This window comes from Microcaecilia unicolor, chromosome 11, assembly GCF_901765095.1.
Source record: "Microcaecilia unicolor chromosome 11, aMicUni1.1, whole genome shotgun sequence".
NCBI classification, from domain to species: domain Eukaryota; kingdom Metazoa; phylum Chordata; class Amphibia; order Gymnophiona; family Siphonopidae; genus Microcaecilia; species Microcaecilia unicolor.
In genome coordinates, this window is record NC_044041.1 from 155,557,427 (window position 1) to 155,581,626 (window position 24,200).

The window sequence follows — 24,200 nt, forward strand, 5'->3', positions numbered from 1 at the left end:
GCGAAGATCTCCACTCTCCTCCCGCACACCAACAAGCGGGAGGGCAGCTCCACCAATCACTAGATGCCAGCAAGGTACCTCCCTCGATCTTCCCTCCACAGGCGCTGGTCACTTGTAAGGCTGAGGAAGACCCCAATCGTCCATTTTCCTCGAGTCGCGGCGCCAGCATTTGAAAGTAGCAGGCTCCAGCTTTCCCTTCCCTCGCATGGTTCCACCCTCTTCTGATGTATTTCCTGTTTCCGCCAAGGTGGAACCATGCGAGGGAAGGGAAAGCTGGAGCCTGCTACTTTCAAATGCCGGCGCCGTGACTCGAGGAAAAATACAATATTTAAAGGCAGGGTGACGGGAAGCAAACGAGGGCTATGGGGGAGTGGGCGGCACCGATGCGGGAGCGGAGCGGGATGGGATGCAGCGGAGGAGGCAGAGTTGAGGCGCGCCGCGCGGGGCCCCCTTAAGTGCGGGGCCCTATGCGGCCGCCTCGGCCTAAGACCGGCCCTGAATGTCTCTAGCATTAGTGCACGCTAACTTTTAGCATGCGCTATAAGCAGGGCCCTTACTTTTTTCAGGCAAACTTAATGAAACAATCAGAACTAGGAGCCCATGTATGAAACAGAGTAAAACCTGGACTAGATTAATCTGTTCCTTATGACATGGAGTCATTTGGTAACCATCCAGAACCTTTATTACTCACACATTTCAAAAAGGCATGTCTTTTTATACCATGTTTAATAGCATTTTCAGGTTATAAGAAGCCCATTCCACTGTCCTAAACATAATTTACACAGCACCTATGAATCATTTTAAAGTGTATCTTCTTTTAATTAATGCTGCAAAGGGTTGGACCCAGAGATGAAGGAGGACAGATCTGTCAGACAGACTGCTACAGTCCTGTTTTTATCCCACTGAATGTGATTCCTGCATTTTCTTATAGAAATCATATCTACAAGTCCCAGCAGGCAATAAAGTAAAATTAGAACTGGATCACAATCACCCTTTCTGGAAACAAGCTGCAAAAGTGCCCTCCTTGAGCATGCAATAAAAGCATGTTTCCACTTATGAAAATCCAGTCATGGCCCTGCCTCTACTGGCACATCCATTTGGGTGGGGAGAGTGCTTTCCTGGCCCATCTATGAAGGGGGGCACTCTTCATGGACAGGTTTGAATGAAATTAGGTAGGAAAGCTGGAATCTCAGTTCGGATTCTCCTATTAGCTAAATCCATCTGTTGAGAGGATTCTTAGTGCATGCATTTGGATGGACAGACTTAGCAATAGCAGTAGGTAGTCTCCACTGATCAGATACAGTCAGCACCAATTAAGAGGTAACCGATGGGGAGGGGTAGTTCAATTGCTAATATCCAGGGCCCCTAAGGATGCCCAGAAGCTTGCTGGATGCTATTATGGGAGAGAAGTCACCCAGGAATCCCACACGCTCAGTAACACATGAGACCTGGTACATTATTTGTTTTACTGCATCCATGTCCTCTTCAGTTTTCCAGTAAAAGTGGAAATGTTTCTTCTCAAATAGTGAGGAATAATAGAAGCCACTAGGAGAAAAGCAAACAAAAGAAGGGTTATAAGTTAGGGTCACTTTATTTCCAGACATAAATCAGCTGCATTCCAGCAGGACACTGTGGGTAGGGTTACCATACATCTGGATTTACCCAGACATGTCCTCTTTTTGAGGACAAGGCTGGGCATCTGGGTGGGTTTGCCAGCCTGCCCGTTTGTCTGGATTTGCGGATGAACAGGCAGGCTGGAAAGGTGAGCCAGGCGGGCCTTATCCTCCCCTCCCCTCTCCTACCTTAGTGTGGTGCCCTGGTGGTCTAACGAGGGCCTGGTGGTCTTGCAGAAGTCTTGCAAGGTCACTGCTTGAACTCTGGGCAGCCATTTTGAATTGGCGCCGGGAGCAAGAGAGGTCTACAGCCGCGACGGGCAGGAAAGAGGGCTCTCTTTCCTGCCCCAAAGAGGCCACTAGACCACTAGGGCACTACAGAAAGTAAGGTACAAGAGGGGAGGGGAGGAGTAGTGAATGGAGTCATGTAGGTGGAGGGGAGGGAGGCTGGAAAATTGGGGAGGGGATAACATGGGGGAGAGGGAACCTGGCTTTCTTTGGGGTGGTGTCAAAGTGACAGGGGGCAGGGTGGGGTGTGACAGGGGTGGGGCATGCATCCTTTTTTTTCTTGGGGAAAATATGGATTTACCCAGACATGTCCTCTTTTTGAGGACAAGGCTGGGCATCTGGGTGGGTTTGCCAGCCTGCCCGTTTGTCTGGATTTGCGGATGAACAGGCAGGCTGGAAAGGTGAGCCAGGCGGGCCTTATCCTCCCCTCCCCTCTCCTACCTTAGTGTGGTGCCCTGGTGGTCTAACGAGGGCCTGGTGGTCTTGCAGAAGTCTTGCAAGGTCACTGCTTGAACTCTGGGCAGCCATTTTGAATTGGCGCCGGGAGCAAGAGAGGTCTACAGCCGCGACGGGCAGGAAAGAGGGCTCTCTTTCCTGCCCCAAAGAGGCCACTAGACCACTAGGGCACTACAGAAAGTAAGGTACAAGAGGGGAGGGGAGGAGTAGTGAATGGAGTCATGTAGGTGGAGGGGAGGGAGGCTGGAAAATTGGGGAGGGGATAACATGGGGGAGAGGGAACCTGGCTTTCTTTGGGGTGGTGTCAAAGTGACAGGGGGCAGGGTGGGGTGTGACAGGGGTGGGGCATGCATCCTTTTTTTTCTTGGGGAAAATATGGTAACCCTAGCTGTGGGGTATCTTAAAACTTGTGAGGGCACTCCCTCAATCAAGTAGCTGCTCTGACCAAATATTTCCTGCCCTATTTAAATTTCCTTATTGTAATTTTCACAGAACCAAGGCTTAAAGTAGGCCTTGCAATGGTACAATACTAAGGGCCCTGTTTACTAAGGTGAACTAGCATTTTTAGCGCACGCTAAAAATTAGCACGAGCTAACGCTAGTGACACCCATAGGAATATGGATGTCTCTAGCATTCAGGGCTGATCTTAGCAATTGCGGGGCCCTGTGCAGACCAGTTTGGTGGGCCCCTCGCCCCCACCAAGCCCCACCCCTTCTTGATAAGATGTGTTTTAAACATTTTTTAAATTTTAAATAAAGACAAATCAAGCAAAACTACAGAAAAACTAATTCAAATATGCACAATGCTATCATAGGAAACCTTTGGGTTTAAAAAGCAAAACCATGTGCATGTAAGGACTGGATAAATGAATGTATTTATTTTATTTATTTGCTGCATTTGTATCTCACATTTTCCCACCTATTTGCAGGCTCAATGTGGCTTACATTATATAGCAATGGCATCACCATTAACAGAGTAAGAGGTTCAGCATATTGTTACAATTAATATACAAGAATAACAGGTAGGTAGGGTAAATAAAATGATAATACATAACATACAAGTGAGAGTAGGAAAAAATGTAATGTTCAGTAATGATAATATGATAAAATAAATTTATTACATTTGTATCCCACATTTTCCCACCTATTTGCAGGCTCTATGTGGCTTACAGAGTTTGGTTATGATATAATCATTCCATGTTATCAGATACAATTAGTATTGTGCAAAGATTAAGTAAGGGAAGAGAGAAAGAAAGTGTTAGGCAGGATAGAAGGTGGACTTTAATAACTGGGTGGATTAGTGAGGTAGTTTTGTAAGGTTATGGGTTCTCTTTGTAGGCCTTGTTGAAGAAATGTGTCTTCAATGATTTGCGGAAGTTAGTTATTTCGTCAATAGCTTTTAGGGCTGTAGGTAATGCATTCCACAACTGCGTGCTCATGCAGGAGAAGGTGGTGGCATGTATCAGCTTGTATTTTAGTCCTTACACAGCTGGGGAAGTGCAGATTGAGAAGTTTGCGGGATGATCTTATGGCATTTCTGGGAGGCAAGTCCACAAGGTTTAGCATGTAGATTGGGGCGTCTGCGTGAATAATTATGTGTACAATCGTGCAAGTCTTGAACGCAAATCAAATCAGAAGGGATCAATATTGGTTGGTTCTGGTATAGATTAAAACAAATCCCCTTAATATGTAATACTTGGTAGCAATAATGAAACAGTGATTGAATATTCACAAGCAAGCGGAAGTCTCAGCAGCCATTTTTAAAGAGTGATGCAGCAGCAAGAGGGTTAGCGCCAGCAGCGGGCAGGAAAGAGTGGGGATCTTTCCTGCCTCGAAGACTCCACTAGACCACCAGGGTGGGTTCAGGTATATGCCGGGAGGACACCCTGTGGCTCGGGGGAGGAAAGAGTCAGATCACGACAATAGCAGGGAGCAGGAGGGCGCACAGTGGGGCCCCTGAAACCGCGAGGTCCTGTGCGATCACCCGTCACCCCTAAGACCAGCCCTGCTAGCATTAGTGTGTGCTAAAAACACTAGCACGCCTATAGCGCAGCTTAGTAATCATAGTAACATACGTGGAGGGGCATAATCGAACGGAAACACCTATCTCCATGGGCGTTTATCTCCGAGAACGGGTCCGTGAAGGAGCGGGCCGAACCGTATTTTCGAAAAAATGGACGTTTTTGAGCTGGGCATTTGTTTTTTTTAGTGATAATGGAAACTAAAAACGTCCAGCTCAAAAACGTCCTAATCCGATCCATTTGGTCGTGGGAGGGGCCAGGATTGGTAGTACACTGGCCCCCCTGATATTCCAGGACACCAACTGGGCACCCTAGGTCAGTGCGGTGGACTTCAGAATAAGCTCCCACATGCATAGCTCCCTTACCACGGGTGCTGAGCTCCCAACCCCCCTCCCCCAAAACCCACTACCCACAAATGTACAACCCTACCATAGCTCTTAAGGGTGAAGGGGGCACCTACATGTGGGTGCAGTGGATTTTGGAGGCCTCCCATTTACCAGCACAAGTGTTACAGGTGGGGGGGGGGGGGATGGGCCTGGGGCCACCTGGCTGAAGTGCACTGCGGTACCCACTAAAAGTGCTCCAGGGACCTGCATACACGCAGGCCTCTAGGACTTGTTGCTGCTGTATAACATTGACACACCAGTTGACACCTGAAGACTAATCTCTCCGAAAACGTCCTTTATTGGAATAACCGCGTTTACTCACAGTTAACTGCAGATCAGAGGTTGTGCCCCACTGGCAACGAGTCTCCCTGGTACTGAGATGAGCAGTAGGTCAGAGCTGGCAGAATGCTGTACAATGCCCTCTTTCAGCCACATTCAAGGTAAGAACTAAGTTCTGTAACGTGGCTAACACAGGAAAGGGAACTAAAACTGGCTTACAAAAATGGCCACAACCGCATGGACTACAACAGGAAACACAACAGGGCACATTCTGACTCAGTAGGCAGGGGGGAAAGCACCATGGGAGAAGAGCCTACCAACTACCAACTTCGTGAGACTGTAACACAAGCTAATGAAATCACGGAGCCCAATACCCACCACAATGCAATGCTGATGTGACCCTGTACTGCACCCGAGAGCCACATCTGACCCAGGGAAAGGCTGTGACAGGATCGAACACATTCTGCTGTCATGGAGGTGGGTACAGCATTTGATGCTGGCATACAGGCTGGAAAAAAAGTTTGTAAAGTGGGGTTTTTTGGTGGGAGGGGGTTAGTGACCACTGGGGGAGTCCGGGGAGGTCATCCCCGATTCCCTCCAGTGGTCATCTGGGCAGTTGGGGCACTTTTTTGGGACTTGTTCGTGAAAAAAAAGGGTCCAAAAAAAGTGACCCAAAATCGCGGTAAAAACGCCTTTTTTTTTTCGATTATCAGCTAAAGACGCCCATCTCTCCTCGGCTGATAACCACGCACCAGTTCTGCCTCCACCACGCCTCCGACACGCCCCCGTCAACTTTGTTTCCGCGACGGAGTGCAGTTGGAAACGCCCAAAATTGGCTTTTGATTATACCGATTTGGGCGCCTTTGCAAGATAAACGTCTATCTCCCGATTTAGGTCGCACTATAGGTGTTTTTCTCTTTCGAAAATAAGCAGGATAGTAACATAGTAGATGACGAAAGAAAAAGACCTGCACGGTCCATCCAGTCTTCCCAACAAGATAAACTCATATGTGCTACTTTTTGTGTATACCTTACCTTGATTTGTATCCACCATTTTCAGGGTACAGATCATAGAAGTCTGCCCAGCACTAGCCCCGCCTCCCACCACCGGCTCTGCCACCCAATCTCGGCTAAGCTTCTGAGGATCCATTCCTTCTGAACAGGATTCCTTTATGTTTATCCCACGCACGTTTGAATTCTGTTACCGTTTTCATCTCCACCACCTCCCACGGGAGGGCATTCCACGTATCTATCCACCACTCTCTCCGTGAAAAAATACTTCCTGACATTTTTCTTGAGTCTGCCCCCCTTCAATCTCATTTCATGTCCTCTAGTTCTACCGCCTTCCCATCTACGGAAAAGATTCATTTGCGGATTAATACCTTTCAAATATTTGAACATCTGTATCATATCACCCCTGTTTCTCCTTTCCTCCAGGGTATACATGTTCAGGTCAGCAAGTCTCTCCTCATAGGTCTTGTAACGCAAATCCCTTTCCATTCTCGTAGCTTTTCTTTGCACCGCTTCAATTCTTTTTACATCCTTAGCAAGATACAGCCTCCAAAAGTGAACACAATACTCCAGGTGGGGCCTCACCAACGACTTATACAGAGGCATTAAAACCTCTTTTCTTCTGCTGGTCACACCTCTCTCTATACAGCCCAGCAACCTTCTAGCTACGGCCACCGCCTTGTCATACTGTTTTGTTGCCTTCAGATCCTCAGATACTATCACCCCAAGATCAGGGCCCTAAGATAACAACAGGTATACTACAATTAGCACTTAATAACTACTCAAAATATTTAATATCTGTAATTGACAAGTATCCTTTATCCCTCTTGTTCCCCCTCTATCCAGTGATATTTTAGGCTGGAAAATAATGTTAGTTCTAGTTTTTATTAATTTGCAAAACATGTAAATTGTATTTTTATTTTATTCTAGCTGTTGGTGGCAATGATAATTTTAGTTTTTATTCAGTCCTCTCCCAAAAATTTTAGTCCTTATTCAGTTCAGGATTCTCACAACAAATAATTTTAGTTCTAGCTTTCTTTTTTAATGAGAGCAGAACAGACACATCAAGAATAGCGTTCAGAATATCACATGAACATAAAACTGAACTTAACATTTAGTTTCAGAAATACTCTCATTTCCAGGAACCTTAAAACATGCAATCCATAACCTTAACCAATAGCACCTGGCTTAGTGCTTTTTCAGTAAGAAACAAAACAGCACAAACAGAGAAAAGAATATCAATGTCCACTATAACTGTTTGAGTTTAGCATTTAGTTTTAGAAATCGAAGCTACTTTTCAAGCCTGTTTCTATGTCCAGTGGTCATCATTACACACATAGAAAATATCCTTTGTACATATGCCAGGCCCAGCACTGCATGCAGTCTGCAGATTGTAGCTCTGTAATCTGCTGTTTCTCCCTGACCTGCACTGACACCGATAACTGAGCATGTGTGTGGTTGCCACAAGGAGGTTTAATAGACAGGAGATGAAGTGATGTCAGAGCGCTGAAACCAATTAGGTCAGTCTAAGTTTCCCCTTCCCAGCACAGCTGTCATCCCCGTTCACTCAAAACAAAGCAAGCAAACCTATGAGTTGCTGCATCCACCTTGTCATTCTTTATTGTTCGTAGCATTTTTATTTAATCTCACTTATATTTTCAAACATGCCAGCTTGAGCAGCATACGGTTGTACACAGAGGAAGTAAAATAACGGAATAAATTTTCATAGGTAGAGTAGGGTGCAATCCAGCCTTTTGCATTGAGTGTCATATGTATGATTATCTCCCAGTTGGTGAGATGTCATATGTGTGTGCCCGATGCAAGGAGCTCCTAGCTCTCAGAGAATGTGTCCATTCTCTTGAAGTTAGAATAGCAGACTTGGTGGAACTGAGGGAGACAGAGAGGTTCATAGAGGAGACCTACAGGCAGTGGTGTGCTGGAGCCGGCTCACACCAGCTCGCAAGAGCCGCTTGTTAAATTTTGACAGCTCTTGCGAGCCGGTTGTTGTTCGGGGCGAGCCGGCTCCATTGCACGAGGTAAGCAAGGCAGGAGGGCGCCATGCTTACCTCCCCTCCTGCTCCCATCCATGTCTAGCGATGTCCTTCGCCCCCACCCTCCCCTGCCGCTCCCATCCGTCAGTTTCAATTACCTCCCTCGCAGCGCCGCCTTATTTAAAGCCCTGCTGCCCGTCTGCAGCTGCCTTCCCTGCTTGCGTCTGATGAGTTCGCGCCCTTAGTCCCGCCTTCTGATGTCATTCTGACGTCATTTCCTTTTTCCTCGAAGGCAGGACTAAGGGCGTGAACTCCTCAGAAGCAAGCAGGGAAGGCAGCTGGAGACGGGCAGCAGGGCCTTAAATAATGCGGCGCTTCGAGGGAGATAATTGAAACTGATGGATGGGAGCGGGAGGGGAGGGTGGGGGCAAAGGACATCGCTAGACATGGATGGGAGCGGGAGGGGAGGGAGGAGAATTGCTGGGCATGGATGGGCAGAGGGGGGCAGGGGAGAGAACTGCTGGGCATGGATGGGCAGAGGGAGGCAGGGGAGAGAACTGCTGGGCATGGATGGGCAGACGGAGGTAGGGGAGAGAATTGCTGGGCATGGATGGGCAGAGGGGGCAGGGGAGAGAATTGCTGGGCATGGATGGGCAGAGGGGGGCAGGGGAGAGAATTGCTGGGCATGGATGGGCAGAGGGGGCCAGGGGAGAGAACTGCTGGGCATGGATGGGCAGAGGGAGGCAGGGGAGAGAATTGCTGGGCATGGATGGGCAGAGGGGGGTAGGGGAGAGAACTGCTGGGCATGGATGGGCAGAGGGGGGGCAGGGGAGAGAATTGCTGGGCATGGATGGGCAGAGGGGGGCAGGGGAGAGAATTGCTGGGCATGGATGGGCAGAGGGGGCCAGGGGAGAGAACTGCTGGGCATGGATGGGCAGAGGGGGGCAGGGGAGAGAATTGCTGGGCATGGATGGACAGAGGGGGGCAGGGGAGAGAATTGCTGGGCATGGATGGGTAGAGGAGGGCAGGGGAGAGAAGAGAGTTTCAGGACATGGATGGAGGGGACGGCAAGAGAAATTCTGGACATGGATGGAGGGGAGGGAAGGGAGAGAGAAGAAATGCTAGACATGGAGGGAAGATAGAGGAAGGAGATTAGATGAGGGAAAAGGAAGTGAGGAGAGAAACTGCACATGGATGGAGAAAATAGGCAGAAGCTGGATCCACTGTACAGTCAAGTCTGCGGAGGACCAGAAATGAAGAAGAAAGGAGGAAAGAAAAGAAATAAATGGAAAGGAAGCCCTGGAAACAGAGTCAAGGGAACAGATAGAGAGCAGCAGAATCAGATACTGGGCCAGCATGATCAGAGAAACAAAGTCACCAGACAACAAAGGTAGAAAAAAATAATTTTATTTTCATTATAGTGTTTGGAATGTGTCCACTTTGAGAATCAGGTGCTCAACATTAAAAGTTTATATTTATTTACTTATTTATGGCATTTTATCCCATATTAAACATGAATTAGATTGGAACCTGGGATCATTTAATTTTTTTTTCCTGGAGAGAGTAATGCATTGCCCCCTCCCCCCCCCCCCCCCCCCCCGGCTATAGCCAGCTCTGCAATTTTGGGGGGTGCAGAGGTGGGGGGCGCAGAGGTGGATGGGGGGGGGGCGCAGTGGTGGATGGGGGGGGGGGGCGCCGAGGTGGACCAGGGAGAGAGCCTGTTGTTAAAAATTTACCAGCACATCACTGCCTACAGGGATGTTGTAGAGAAGTCCCACCTCCAGTCTGGTAGCTCCTGTGCTACCTTGGAGGTAGGAGGTCTCCTAGAAGGAGAGCCTCACCCTGGTGAAGTAGGAAGTACTCCTGTAGCCAGGACCTGCCCACCAGGGGATGTACTATCCTCTCGCACCGAAGATATGTCTCCAAGTGCTGCTCAGGAGGGAAGGGTTAGGACAGCTGTTGTAGTTGGTGATTCAATCATTAGGCCTATAGATAGCTGGGTGGCTGGTGGACGCGAGGATCGCCTGGTGACTTGCCTGCCTGGTGCGAAGGTGGCAGACCTCATGCGTCACCTAGAAGAGATTTTAGATAGTGCTGAGGAGGAGCCAGCTGTATTGGTACAACATGTGGGTACCAATGACATAAGAAAATGTAGGAGAGAGGTTCTGGAAGCCAAATTTAGGCTCATAGGTAGAAAGCTCAAATCCAGAACCTCTAGGGCAGCAGGGCCCAAGAGACAGGCAGAGCTCCGGAGTCTCAATGCGTGGATGAGATGATGGTGCAGGGAGGAGGGTTTTAGATTTATCAGGAACTGGGCAACATTCTGGGGAAGGGAGAGCCTATTCCGAAAGGATGGGCTCCACCTTAACCAGGGTGGGACCAGACTGCTGGCATCAGCATTTAAAAAGGAGAAAGAGCAGCTTTTAAACTAGAAACTGGGGGAAGGCTGACAATCGCTCAAAAGCGCATGGCTCGGGATAAGGTATCTTTCAAAGATATCACCAAAACAAGGAAGATAGGGTATCCCGATAGTGAGGTTGCAAAAGAGACCGTAGTAGATCAGGTGTCCTTAAATAAAAATACAAATCAGACAGAAGATTGCAAATTAATACTATCAAGTACTGAGTATGATGTAAATAGGAACAACAAACATAGTTTGAAATGTCTATATGTGAATACCAGAAGCCTAAGAAATAAGATGGGAGAGTTAGAATATATTGCACTAAATGAAAAATTAGATATAATAGGCATCTCTGAGACCTGGTGGGATAACCGTCATAACAGGGTACAAATTATATTGTAGTGATAGGGTGGATCGAATTGGTGGAGTGGTAGCATTGTATGTTAAGGAGAGCCTTGAATCAAAAAGATTGAAAATTCTGCAGGAAACAAAACACATCTTGGAATCCCTATGGATTGAAATTCCTTGTGTAAAGGGGAAAAGGATAGTGATATGAGTGTACTACCGCCCACCTGGCCAGGATAAACAGACGGAAGCAAACAAACTGGGCAACACTATAATAATGGGTGATTTCAATTACCAACCAATTTATATGGAATATGTAGAATCTCAATCACCACAATTCATTCAAATTTCTACACACTGTACAAGGTTGAGAGGGGATTAAGGACTCAAACACATGAAAAATATGTGGAGAAAAAAGACCTCAGTATAACTGGCAACACTTCCTTCCAAAGAACACGCCTTATAATAAGAATGAGTGCCTTTTCAATCATAGGTCTCCAAAAAAACTCCACATCAAATCACTTCATGAATTACTGTCCATTCACCTTCAACAACCTCATAAATGAAGGCACAATTGAACATATAAATCGTAACAATCAAAGTGTTACTTATCTTGGATGACAACCAGGGGCGTATCTGAACTGCGGCGGTAGGGGGGGCCAGGGCCAGAGTGAGGGGGCACATTATAGCCCCCCCCCCCGCCGCCGCCATTGCCGATCCCCCTCCCCCCAGCCGCTGCCATTGCCACCCCTACCCCTCCGTTGCTCGCCTACCTTCGCTGGCGGGGGACCCCAACCCCCGCCAGCCGAGGTCCGCGTCCTCCTGCCCCTGCCGGCTGCCTTTAAAGAATTCCGTCAGCTGGCGGGGGACCCCCAACCCCCGCCAGCCAAGCCGAGGTCCTTTCATTTTTCCACCGAAGCTGGCGCCGACGAAAGTTTCTTTTGAGTCTGACGTCGCTGCACGTTGTACGTGCAGGACGTCAGACTCAGAAACAGCTTCTGTTTCTGAGTCTGACGTCCTGCACGTACAACGTGCAGCGACGTCAGACTCAAAAGAAACTTTCGTCGGCGCCAGCTTCGGTGGAAAAATGAAAGGACCTCGGCTTGGCTGGCGGGGGTTGGGGGTCCCCCGCCAGCTGACGGAATTCTTTAAAGGCAGCCGGCAGGGGCAGGAGGACGCGGACCTCGGCTGGCGGGGGTTGGGGTCCCCCGCCAGCAAAGGTAGGCGAGCAACGGAGGGGGAGGGTTGGCAGCAGTAGGGGGGTCCAGGGCGAAATCTGCGGGGGCCCAGGCCCCTGAGGCCCCACGCAGATACGCCCCTGATGACAACTCCACGTTAGAAAATCTTCCTCAATCCAGCAGGTAAAAAATACTATATTCATACTTCTAAATCCTGCATCCTCACAATATCCCGACAGGGAGTTCCTGTTTCGCCTGCAATCGGCTGCATCAGGGGAAAAAAATGAGGAAACAAACACATCCAAGAATTGCGCTCGCTCCATGTCCTTCTTAGGCTTCACAACATTACAATGGCGGCTGGCTTCTCTCTCCACAAGCAAACTATTTATACTCGGCATCTGACGTCACTGTTCCGTGAACCAATCAACTAAAGAAAGCTTTCCATTCAATGGAGATATTCAAGCCCTTAGGCATTACTGTTTGTAAAGTAAAAATCCACCGTTGCTCCCTTTGACAAAGTAATCCTCTAATATCACCTTTCCTTTCAGTAACTTCAATTTGTTCCAATACTATACACTTTAAATCAGAAAACTTATGATGATAATTTAAACAATGAGTCACCATGGGTTTGTAAGTTTTCTCAGTCTGAATACAATGTCTGTGTTCAATTAAACGCGTCTTTAAAGGACGTGATGTTTGTCCCACGTAGTGTAAATTGCAGGGGCAATTTATGATGTAAATAACATTTCGAGATGTACAGTTCGTTTGCTGTCGAAGGGGGTAACACCTTCCCGTCCGTGGATCTACAAATTCTTTGGAACCAATCGTATTCTCGAACACTGAACAGCCACCATAGGCTGCATGGGAACCCTCATTTCTGACTCCTCCTCTCTTGCGATTCCATGTTTCAGCTAAACACAAAGTGTCATTCAAATTGCTATTTCTCTGAAAAGAAAAAATGACATCAAGGCCCTGAAAACAAGGATGTACCCATAATAACGGAAGATGTTTTTTAATGATCTTAGTCAATGTGTTGGTATGAGCATTAAATTTTGTCACAAAAGTTAATAATTCTGTAGAATCATGAGATGTAGATTTAGGCTGTAACAGCAATTCTCTATGATTATGCAGCGCTCTTTTTTTAGCGGTGGCCACTAATCTCTCTGGGTAACCCCGATCTAATAATGTTGACTCCAATTTTCTAGCGTGTTGCTTAAACTCCATTGTAGAGGAACAAAATCTTCTATAGTGAATGAATTGAGCAAAAGGAATGTTGTTTCTGCAATGGCTGGGATGCATGCTCTGATATTGTAATGTGGTATTCCTGTCGGTGGGCTTTATAAACACCGATGTCTCCAACAGTTCCCGATGATTTCTTATCCATACATCTAAAAAGGCAATACCCAAAGCACTATGTTGACATTCAAATTTAATTGTTTCATGACATCCATTCAACTCTCTAGTAAACAGAGTCAATTGATCCACAGTGCCGCCCCAGACCATAAAAATATCATCTATATAGCATCTGGCATGATTGAACAAACTTGAGGTATAGATCCATTTCATCTCAAAAGCTTCCATGAATAAATTAGCGATCGTGGGGGAGCAGGCAGCACCCATAGAAACTCCCGTTTTCTGAAAATAATATTTATGATCACACGTGAAATAATTTTCAGATAAGGTGATACGTGTCAACTCCAAAACAAACTCTGTGGGAAATAGATGCAGTCGAGGTCTCTGTTCCAAGATCCGTTCCAAAACATCCAAGGCCTCTCTTTGCGGGATAGAGGTATAGAGTGCACAGACATCTAATGTGACTAATAACATGTCTGGAGTAAACTCTTCTTGAACTGATTCTAATACACGTAAAAAAATGAGTACTGTCTTGAACATATGACTTAATAGCAAACATATGCGATTGCAATATTTTATCAACAAACTGAGTTGCACGTTCCAGCAAAGAACCCTGAGCTGCCACAATCGGTCGACTTGGAGGACTCCGTATATTCTTATGAATCTTCGGTAGGATTTTCATATGTTTGAGTCCTTAATCCCCTCTCAACCTTGTACGGTGTGTAGAAATTTGAATGAATTGTGGTGATTTCAATTACCCCAATATTGACTGGGTAAATGTAGCATCAGGGAATGCTAGGGAGGTAAAATTCCTTGATGAAATCAAGGACTGCTTTATGGAGCAGCTGGTACAGGAGCCAACAAGAGAAGGAAAAATTCTAGACCTAGTCCTTAGTGGAGTGCATTAAGTGGTGCAGGAGGTAATGGTGCTGGGGCCACTTGATAACAGTGATCATAATATGATCAAATTTGATATTAGCTTTGAAGTATACCCAGGAAATCCAATATGTTAGCGTTTAACTTTAAAAAAGGAGACTATGATAAAATGAGAAGAACGGTGAAAAAAAACTTAGAGGAGCAGCTTTGAGGGTCCAAAACTTACATCAGGCATGGATACTGTTGAAAAATACCATCCTGGAAGCCCAGGCCAAATATATTTCACGTATTAAAAAAGGAGAACGGAAGACCAAACGACAGCTGGCATCAGTGGTGTGCTGGAGCCGACTCGCATCAGCTCGCAAGAGCCGGTCGTTAAATTTTGTACCGACTTGCGAGCCGGTTGTTCCCTAGTGCGAACTGGCTCTCCTCCCTCCCACCCACCCACCCGCCTGATCGATCGCCCAATCCGGTCCTTCACGTCACCGACCTGACTCTTCTAATTCTTCGGGGCAGGCAGTTTTGCCTGCCCGCTACCAGCGCTGACTCTTCCCTGCCGATTCGCGCTTTAAAAATGGCCGCTGAGACTTCCAGAGGCGGCCTCGCGAGACTTCTGCAGGGCAGGGGAGAGAAGGGTCGCTGCTGGACATGGGTGGATGGAGGGCAGGGGAAAGGAGGGTCAGTGGGTATGGGTGCATGCAGGGCAGGGGAGAGGAGGGTCACAGCTGGACATGGGTGGATGGAGGGCAGGGGAAAGGAGGGTCACTGGGTATTGCTGCATGCAGGGCAGGGGAGAGAAGGGTCGCTGGGTATGGGTGCATGCAGGGAAGGGGAGAGGAGGGTCACTGCTGGACATGGGTGGATGGAGGGCAGGGGAGAGGAGGGGAGAGAGAAGAAAAACTGGACATGGATGGAGGGGAGGGAAGAGTGAGGAAGGAGATGAGATGAGGGAAAAGGAAGAGAGGAGAAAAACTGCACATAGATGAAGAAAATAGGCAGAAGCTGAGGACCAGAAATGAAGAAGAAAGGAGGAAAGGAAAGAAATGAATGGAAAGGAAGCCCTGGAAACGGAGTTAAGAGGACAGATAGCAGCAGAATCGGATACTGGGCCAGCATGATCAGAAAAACAGTCACCATACAACAAAAGTAGAAAAAAATCATTTTATTTTCATTATAGTGTTTGGAATATGTTCACTTTGAGAATCAGATACTCAACATTAAAAGTTTATATTTATTTACTTATTTATGGGATTTTATCGCACATTAAACATGAATTAGATTGGAACCTGGGATCATTTAAATTTTTTTTCCTGGAGTAATGCATTGCCACCCCCCCCCCCCCAGGCTCTCTCCCCGGCCATAGCCAACTCTGAAATTTGGAGGGGGCGCAGAGGGGGTTGGGGGTGCAGAGGGGGACGGGGGGGGGGGGGCGCAGAGGGGGACCGGGGAGAGAGCCTGTAGTTAAACATTTACCAGCACACCACTGGCTGGCATGGTTAAAAAGTGAGGTGAAGGAAGCTATTAGAGCTAAAAGAAAATCCTTCAGAAAATGGAAGAAGGAACCGACTGAAAATAATAAGAAACAGCATAAGGAATGTCAAGTCAAATGCAAAGCGCTGATAAGGAAGGCAAAGAGGGACTTTGAAAAAAAGATTGTGTTGGAGGCAAAAACATGTGGAGGGGCATAATCGAACACGAACGCCCATCTCCATGGGCGTCTATGTCCGAAAACGGGTATGTGAAGAGGCGGGACAGACCGTATTATCGAAAAAGATGGGCGTCCATCTTTCGTTTCGAAAATACGGTTTGGACGGACCAAATGCCATGGATTTGGTCCCTTCTGAGATGGGCGTTTTTTTTTTTTTTTTGCGATAATGGAAACTAAAAACGCCCAGCTCAGAAACGTCCCAATCCAAGCCATTTGGTCGTGGGAGGGACAAATGTACAACACTACCATAGCTCTTAGGGTTGAAGGGGGCAATTACATATGGGTACAGTGCGTTTTAGAGGCCTCCCATTTACCACCACAAGTGTTAAGGGTGGGGGGGGGGGGATGGGCCTGGGTCTTCCTGCCGTAAGTGCACTGCAGTACCCACTAAGAGTACTCCAGGGACAGGACTTCTTGCTGGTGTATAACCTTGGCACAGCAGTTTACACCTGAAGACTAATCTCGCTGAAAACGTCCTTTATTTGAATAAGCACCTTTACTCACAGTTAACTGCAGATCAGAGGTTGTGCCCCACTGGCAACGAGTCTCACTGGTACTGAGATTAGCAGTAGGTCCGAGCTGGCAGAATGGTGTACAATGAATGCCCTCTTTCAGCAACATTCAAGGTAAGAACTAAGTGCTGTAACGTGGCTAACACTTGAAAGGGATCTAAAAGTGTTTTACACAAATGGCCACTACCTCATGGACTACCAGAAACAAAACAGGGCACACTCTGACCCAGTAAGCAGAGGGAAAAGCACCATGGGAGTAGAGCCTACCAACTACCAACATGTGAGCATTTAACACAAGCTAGTGGAATCACGGAGCCCAATACCCTACACCCACCACAATGCATTGCTGATGTGACTCTGCAGTGCCCTTAACAGAAAAGGTGTCACACTCACCCGAGACCCACATCAGAACCAAGGAAAGGCTGTCAGAGGATAGAACACATTCTGCTGTCATGGAGGTGGGTACGGCATTTGAGGCTGGCATACAGGCTGGCAAAAAAGTTTGTAAAATGTTTTTTTTTTGGTGGGAGGGGGTTAGTGGCCACTGGGGGAATAAGGGGAGGTCATCCCCGATTCTCTCCGGTGGTCATCTGGTCAGTTGGGGCACTTTTTGGGGACTTGGACCTGAAAAAAAGGGTCTAAATAAAGCGGACCAAATTCTCGTCAAAAACGCCCTTCTTGTTTTGATTATCAGCTAAAGGCGCCCAACTCTCCTCGGCCGATAACCACGCCCCAGTCCCGCCCGCCACGCCTCCTACACACCCCCGTGATCTTTGTTCGTCTCTGTGACAGACTGCAGTTGAGGACGCCCAAAATCGGGTTTTGATTATACCGATTTGAGCGCCCACGGGAAACGGACGCCTATCTCCCGATTTGGGTCGAAATATGGGCGTCTTTCTCTTTCGAAAATAAGCTGGACTGTAAAACTTTTTTTAGGTATATTAAAAGCAGGAAGCCGGCAAAAGAATCGGTTGGACTGCTAGATGATCGAGGGGTAAAAGGGGCGATCAGGGAAGACAAAGCCATAGCAGAGAGATTAAATGAATTGTTTGCTTCGGTCTTCACCGAAGAAGATTTGGGAGAGATATCGGTGCCAGAAATGGTATTCAAAGCTGACGAGTTAGAGAAACTGAATGAAATCTCTATACACCTAGAGCGGTGGTGGCAAACCTATGGCACGCGTGCCAGAGAGGGCACGCAGAGCCCTCTCCCTTGGCACGTGCGCTTGTCGCTGCTCCACCCACGCTCCCTCCTTCCGAATAGTTCGCCGCCTCCCGCCCTCCCTCCAACCCAACAAGTATCAGGCCGCCCGCCCGTCCTCCCTCCCTCCCAGCACCAGGAACCCCCCTCCTCCTGTGAAATTTTAAAAGCCTACCATTCCTCTGGGTTAAAGCAGCATGCAGCGCCAGCAGCGAAGAAGTGCGTGTTCTTCACTCAGCGCGCCTTCGGCCTTCCCTTCGGTTTCTCAAGCTCTGGTCCCGCCCCCTCATAGGCGGGACCAGAGCTTGAGAAACCGAAGGGAAGGCCGAAGGCACGCCGAGCGAAGAACACGCGCTTCGCTGCCAGCGCTGCACGCTGCTTTAACCCCGAGGAATGGTAGGCTTTTAAAATTTCACAGGAGGAGGGGGGTTCCTGGTGCTGGGAGGGAGGGAGGACGGGCGGGCGGCCTGATACTTGTTGGGTTGGAGGGAGGGCGGGAGGCAGGCCTGGTGCTGGGTGGGAGGGAGGCTTGGTGCTGCTGGGTGGGAGGAAGGCCTGATGTTGGGTGCTGGGTGGGAGGGCGGCAGGCATGGTGCTGGGTGCTGGGAGGGCGGCCTGATGTTGGGTGCTGGGTGGGAGGGCGGCAGGCCTGGTGCTGGGTGCTGGGAGGGAGGCCGGCAGGCCTGGTGCTGGGTGGGAGGGAGGCCTGCTACTGGGTGCTGCTGCTGGATGCTGGGTGGGAGGGAGGCCTGATGTTGGGTGCTGGGTGGGAGGGAGGCTGCCTGCCTGCCTGGTGCTGGGTGCTGAGAGGGAGGGCGGCAGGCCTGGTTCTGGGAGGGAGGGCGGCAGGCCTGGTGCTGGGTGGTGCTGGGTGGGAGGGAGGCCTGGTGGTGGGAGGGAGCGAGGGAGGGAGCGAGCCTGCCTGGTGCTGGGAGGGAGGGAGGGAGGCTGCCTGCCTGGTGCTGGGAGGGAGGGCGGCAGGCCTGGTGCTGGGTGGTGCTGGGTGGGAGGGAGGCCTGCTACTGGGTGCTTCTGCTAGGTGGGTGGGAGGCCTGATGTTGGGTGCTGGGTGGGTGGGAGGGAGGCTGGGTGCTGCTGGGTGCTGGGAGGGAGGGCAGGGGGGAGAGGAGGGTGGCTGGACATGGGTGGCTGGAGGGAAGAGGAGGGTGGCTGGACATGGGTGGCTGGAGGGGAGAGGAGGGTTGCTGGACATGGATGGAGGGTTGCTGGACATGGATGGAGGGCAAGAAATGAAGAAGAAAGGAGGAAAGTAAAGAAATAAATGGAAAGGAAGACCTGGAAACGGAGTTAAGAGAACAGATAGCAGCAGAATCAGAGACTGGACCAATATGGATAGAAAAACAAAATTACCAGACAACAAAGGTAGGAAAAAATCATTTTATTTTCATTTTAGTGTTTAGAATATGTCTAATTTGAGAATTTACATCTGCTGTCTTATTTTGCACTTGGTATACTGGAGCTGTAACAGCTTACAGAAATGATTTATAATGAAAATAAATCATGTTATTTTTTCCTCCTATACTAGTATAATATTTTCAGTGATGTCTGTTTATATGCGCCATGGCTGGTGTAGGGGGTGTGGCTATCATAGGGGTGGAGTCATATGTGGTAACCCCACCCATAATGAGTACCGGCACTTTGCAATAAATAATTCGATTTTGGGTTGCTGTTTGGGCACTCGGTCTCTGAAAGGTTCGCCATCACTGACCTAGAGGATGTAATAGGGCAATTTGACAAACTGAAGTATAGCAAATCTCCTGGACCGGATAGCGTTCATCCCAGAGTACTGATAGAACTGAAAAATGAACTTATTGTTAGTAATATGTAATTTATCCTTAAAATCGAGCGTGGTACCGAAAGATTGGAGGGTGGCCAATGTAACGCCCATTTTTAAGAAAGGTTCCAGGGGACATCCGGGAAATTATAGACTGGTGAGTCTTACGTCAGTGCCAGGCAAAATGGTAGAGACTATTATAAAGGACAAAATTACAGAGCATATTCAAAAGCATGGATTAATGAGACAAAGCCAACATGGATTTAGTGAAGGGAAATCTTGCCTCACTAATCTATTTCATTTCCTTGAAGGGGTGAACAAACATGTGGATAAAGGGGAGCCGGTTGATATTGTGTATCTGGATTTTCAAAAGGCATTTGACAAAGTACCTCATGAAAGACTCCTGAGGAAATTGGAGAGTCATGGGATAGGAGGTAGTGTGCTATTGTGGATTAAAAACTGGTTAAAAGATAGAAAACAGAGAGTAGGGTTAAATGGTCAGTACTCTCAATGGAGAAGGGTAGTTAGTGGGGTTCCCCAGGGGTCTGTGCTGGTACTGCTGCTTTTTAACATATTTATAAATGACCTAGAGATGGGAGTAACTAGCGAGGTAATTACATTTGCTGACAACACAAAGTTATTCAAAGTAGTTAAATCACAGGAGGACTGTGAAAAATTACAAGAGGACCTTACGAGACTGGGAGACTGGGCAACTAAATGGAAGATGCTGTTTAATGTGAGCAAGTGCAAAGTGATGCATGTGGGAATGAGGAACCTGAATTATAGCTACGTCATGCAAGGTTCCACGTTAGGAGTCACGGACCAAGAAAGGGATCTAGGTGTCGTCGTTGATTATACGTTGAAACAGGTCTTTTTCTGCCGTCATCTACTATGTTACTATCCAGCTTATAATCAAAAGTGATCGCCGGCCATCTTCCGACACAAATCGGGAGATGGCCGGCGATTTCTTAAAAGCGGCGAAATCGGTATAATCGAAAGCGGCATTTTTGACAGCATCGCTGCTTTCCCATCACTTCGCCGGTGAAAGTTCAAGGGGGCATGTCGGTAGATTAGCGAAGGCGGAACATGGGCGGGCATGGGCGTGGCTACCAGATGGCCGGCTTTCGCCGATAATGGAAAAAAAAGCGGCGTTAAGCAGTATTTCGCCAGGTTTACTTGGTCCTTTTATTTTCACGACCAAGCCTCAAAAAGGTGCCCCAACTGACCAGATGACCACTGGAGGGAATGGGGGATGACCTACTACTACTACTACTATTTAGCATTTCTATAACGCTACAAGGCATACGAAGCGCTGCACAAACATACTCCCCCAGTGGTCACCAACCCCCTTCCATACTAAAAAAATAAAACTAAAAACCTTTTTTGCCAGCCTGTATGCCAGCCTCAAATGCCGTACCCACCTCCATGACAGCAGAATATGTTGTATCCTCCGACAGCCTTTCCCTGGTTGCGATGTGGCTCTCGGGTGAGTGTGACACCTTTTCTGTTAGGTGCCCTGCAGAGTCACATTAGCAATGCATTGTGGTGGGTGTAGGGTACTGGGCTCTACTCCCATGGTGTTTTTCCCCCCTGCAAACTGGGTCAGAGTGTGCCCTGTTATGTTTCCTGTTGTAGTCCATGCGGTAGTAGCAATTTTTGTAAGCCAGTTTTAGTTCCCTTTCTTGTGTTACCCACATTAGAGAACATAGTTCTTACCTTGAATGGTGCTGAAAGAGGGCATTGTACACCATTGTGCCAGCTCTGACCTACTGCTAATCTTAGTACCAGGGGACTCTTTGCCAGTGGGGCACAACCTCTGATCTGCAGTTAACTGTGAGTAAACGTGCTTATTTCAAGAAAGGACTTTTTCAGAGAGATTAGTCTTCAGGTGTGAACTGGTGTGCCAAAGTTATACAGCAGCAATTAAGTCCTAGAGGCTGTATGCAGGTCCCTGGAGCAAATTTAGTGGGTGCAGTACATTTGTGGGTAGTGGGTTTGGGGGGCTCAGCTCCCAAAGTAAGGGAGCTATGCATGTGGGAGCTTTTCTGAAGTCCACCGCAGTGACCCCTAGGGTGGCTGGTTGGTGTCCTGGCATGTCAGGGGGGCCAGTGCACTAAAAATGCTGGCTCCTCCCACGGCCAAATGCCTTGAATATGGCCGGGGTTTGAGATGGCCGACATAACTTTCCATTATCGCTGGAAAAGAAACCCAGCCATCTCAAACCTGGCGAACTCCACGGCATTTGGCCGGGCTAAACCGTATTATCGAAAAAAAAGATGGCCGGCCATCTTTTTCGATAATACGGTTCCGGCCAGCTGTAGCACAGGCGATCTATTTGGCCGGCGACATTCGATTATGCCCCTCCACGTTACCTTCTGCTCAGTGTGCCACTGCGGCTAAGAAAGCAAATAGAATGTTAGGTTTTATTAGGAAAGGAATGGAAACCAAATATGAGGATGTTATAATGCCTTTGTATCGCTCCATGGTGCAACCACACCTCGAATATTGTGTTCAATTCTGGTTGCTGCACCTCAAAAAAAGATATAGTGGAATTGGAAAAGGTGCAGAGAAGGGCGACAAAAATGATAAAGGGGATGGGATGACTTCCCTATGAGGAAGGGCTAAAGCTGCTGGGGCTCTTTAGCTTGGACAAAAGATGACAAAGTACCTCATGAAAAAAAAAATGACTGAGGGGAGATATGATAGAGGTCTATAAAGTAATGAGTGGAGCTGAAAGGGTAGCCATGAAGTGTCTGTTTATGATTTTCTAATAATACTACGACTAGGGGGCATGCGATGAAGCTACAAAGTAGTAAATTTAAAACGAATTGGAAAAAGTTTTTCTTCACTCAACGTGTAATTCAACTCTGGAATTCATTGCAGAAAGTGTGGTAAAGGCGGTTAGCTTAGAACAGTTTTAAAAAGGTTTGGACAGTTTCCTAAAGAAAAAGTCCATAGACCATTATTAAATTGGACATGGGGAAAATCCACTATTTCTGGTATAAGCCGCATAAAATGTTTTGTACTTTTTGGGGGATCTTGCCAGGTATTTATGACCCGGATTGGCCACTGTTGGAAACAGGATGCTGGGCTTGATGGACCTTTGGTCTGTCCCAGTATGGCAATACTTATGTACTTATGAGTAGTAATTTGTTATAAATCTTACTCAGTGGTCAGTTGGAGGGGCTGGTTACAGGGACACCCTAGCACGTGTTATATTCGTACAGAGATTTTTTTTTCCTGGTAATGGGCCACTAAAACAGACATCATGTTATGAGAATCAAGTGCTCAATATTCAGAATTTCTATCTATTTATTTATTTATGACATTCCTATCCCACATTTAACATGTAATAGGTAGAAACCAGGGAGAATTTGAAAGGGGTTTTTTTTTCCTGTGCCTAGATCAAAAGAGAAAAATGGTTTGTGGGAGCTTGCTCCTTCTCTTTTTAAGAATGCAGTGGTATATTATAAAAATGCATTTAATATTGTTTACTGGTTGGTATACAGAAATTCATGCTTTGCAATATAATTTTTAATAGCATTTTCTCAGTTATTATCCAAATAAAATTATAATGTTAATTATACGACCGTGTCTGCCTCTTATGGTAGTTAGGATAACCTAGTCCTGGAGTTACCCAAGGTAGTCAGGTTTGTCAGGATATTGACAACGAATATTCATGAAAGAGATTTGCATACAGTGGATGTAGTGCTTGTTATGAAATGTTTTTAGTCCTACTGATCTGTACATCTGTTGTGTTATTTTGGCGGGTGGAAACAGTCAGGTGGGCTTATAGGGAGGGAGGGGAGTACGGGAGGGAAAGGGGTCTTGGGGTATGTTCTCTGTAAAAGTTTTTATTGTGCCATGTTGGATGGTTTACTGTTTTTTCTTGTTCTGTATGAACCTTATCAACCAACATTTTGCTTTTAATAAAGATGATTAAAACATAAAAAATAAGTTTTGGATATTACTGAATTCTATTATTCTGTCTCACTGTATTTCCAGTTTTGGCACAGTATAAGCCATCACAAGAACAAAATACAGTGGTGGAAATAAGTATTTGATCCCTTGCTGATTTTGTAAGTTTGCCCACTGACAAAGACATGAGCAGCCCATAATTGAAGGGTAGGTTATTGGTAACAGTGAGAGATAGCACATCACAAATTAAATCCGGAAAATCACATTGTGGAAAGTATATGAATTTATTTGCATTCTGCAGAGGGAAATAAGTATTTAATCCCTCTGGCAAACAAGACCTAATACTTGGTGGCAAAACCCTTGTTGGCAAGCACAGCGGTCAGACGTCTTCTGTAGTTGATGATGAGGTTTGCACACATGTCAGGAGGAATTTTGGTCCACTCCTCTTTGCAGATCATCTCTAAATCATTAAGAGTTCTGGGCTGTCGCTTGGCAACTCGCAGCTTCAGCTCCCTCCATAAGTTTTCAATGGGATTAAGGTCTGGTGACTGGCTAGGCCACTCCATGACCCTAATGTGCTTCTTCCTGAGCCACTCCTTTGTTGCCTTGGCTGTATGTTTTGGGTCATTGTCGTGCTGGAAGACCCAGCCATGACCCATTTTTAAGGCCCTGGCGGAGGGAAGGAGGTTGTCACTCAGAATTGTACGGTACATGGCCCCATCCATTCTCCCATTGATGCGGTGAAGTAGTCATGTGCCCTTAGCAGAGAAACACCCCCAAAACATAACATTTCCACCTCCATGCTTGACAGTGGGGACGGTGTTCTTTGGGTCATAGGCAGCATTTCTCTTCCTCCAAACACGGCGAGTTG

The 24,200-nt window shown here is 47.4% G+C and overlaps 1 protein-coding gene across 2 annotated transcripts in view; it reads right to left on the reverse strand.

Moving 5' to 3' along the window:
- Positions 1–509: 509 nt before the first annotated feature.
- The window catches only part of LOC115479733 (calpain-2 catalytic subunit-like), a 175,605-nt gene continuing 151,914 nt past the window's right edge, over positions 510–24,200 (reverse strand). For both annotated transcript variants that reach the window (XM_030217891.1, XM_030217892.1), the window contains one exon: positions 510–1,545. In XM_030217891.1, coding sequence (XP_030073751.1) covers positions 1,519–1,545 — 27 coding nt within the window. In that variant the 3' untranslated portion in view covers positions 510–1,518. The remainder of the gene's footprint in view (positions 1,546–24,200) is intronic.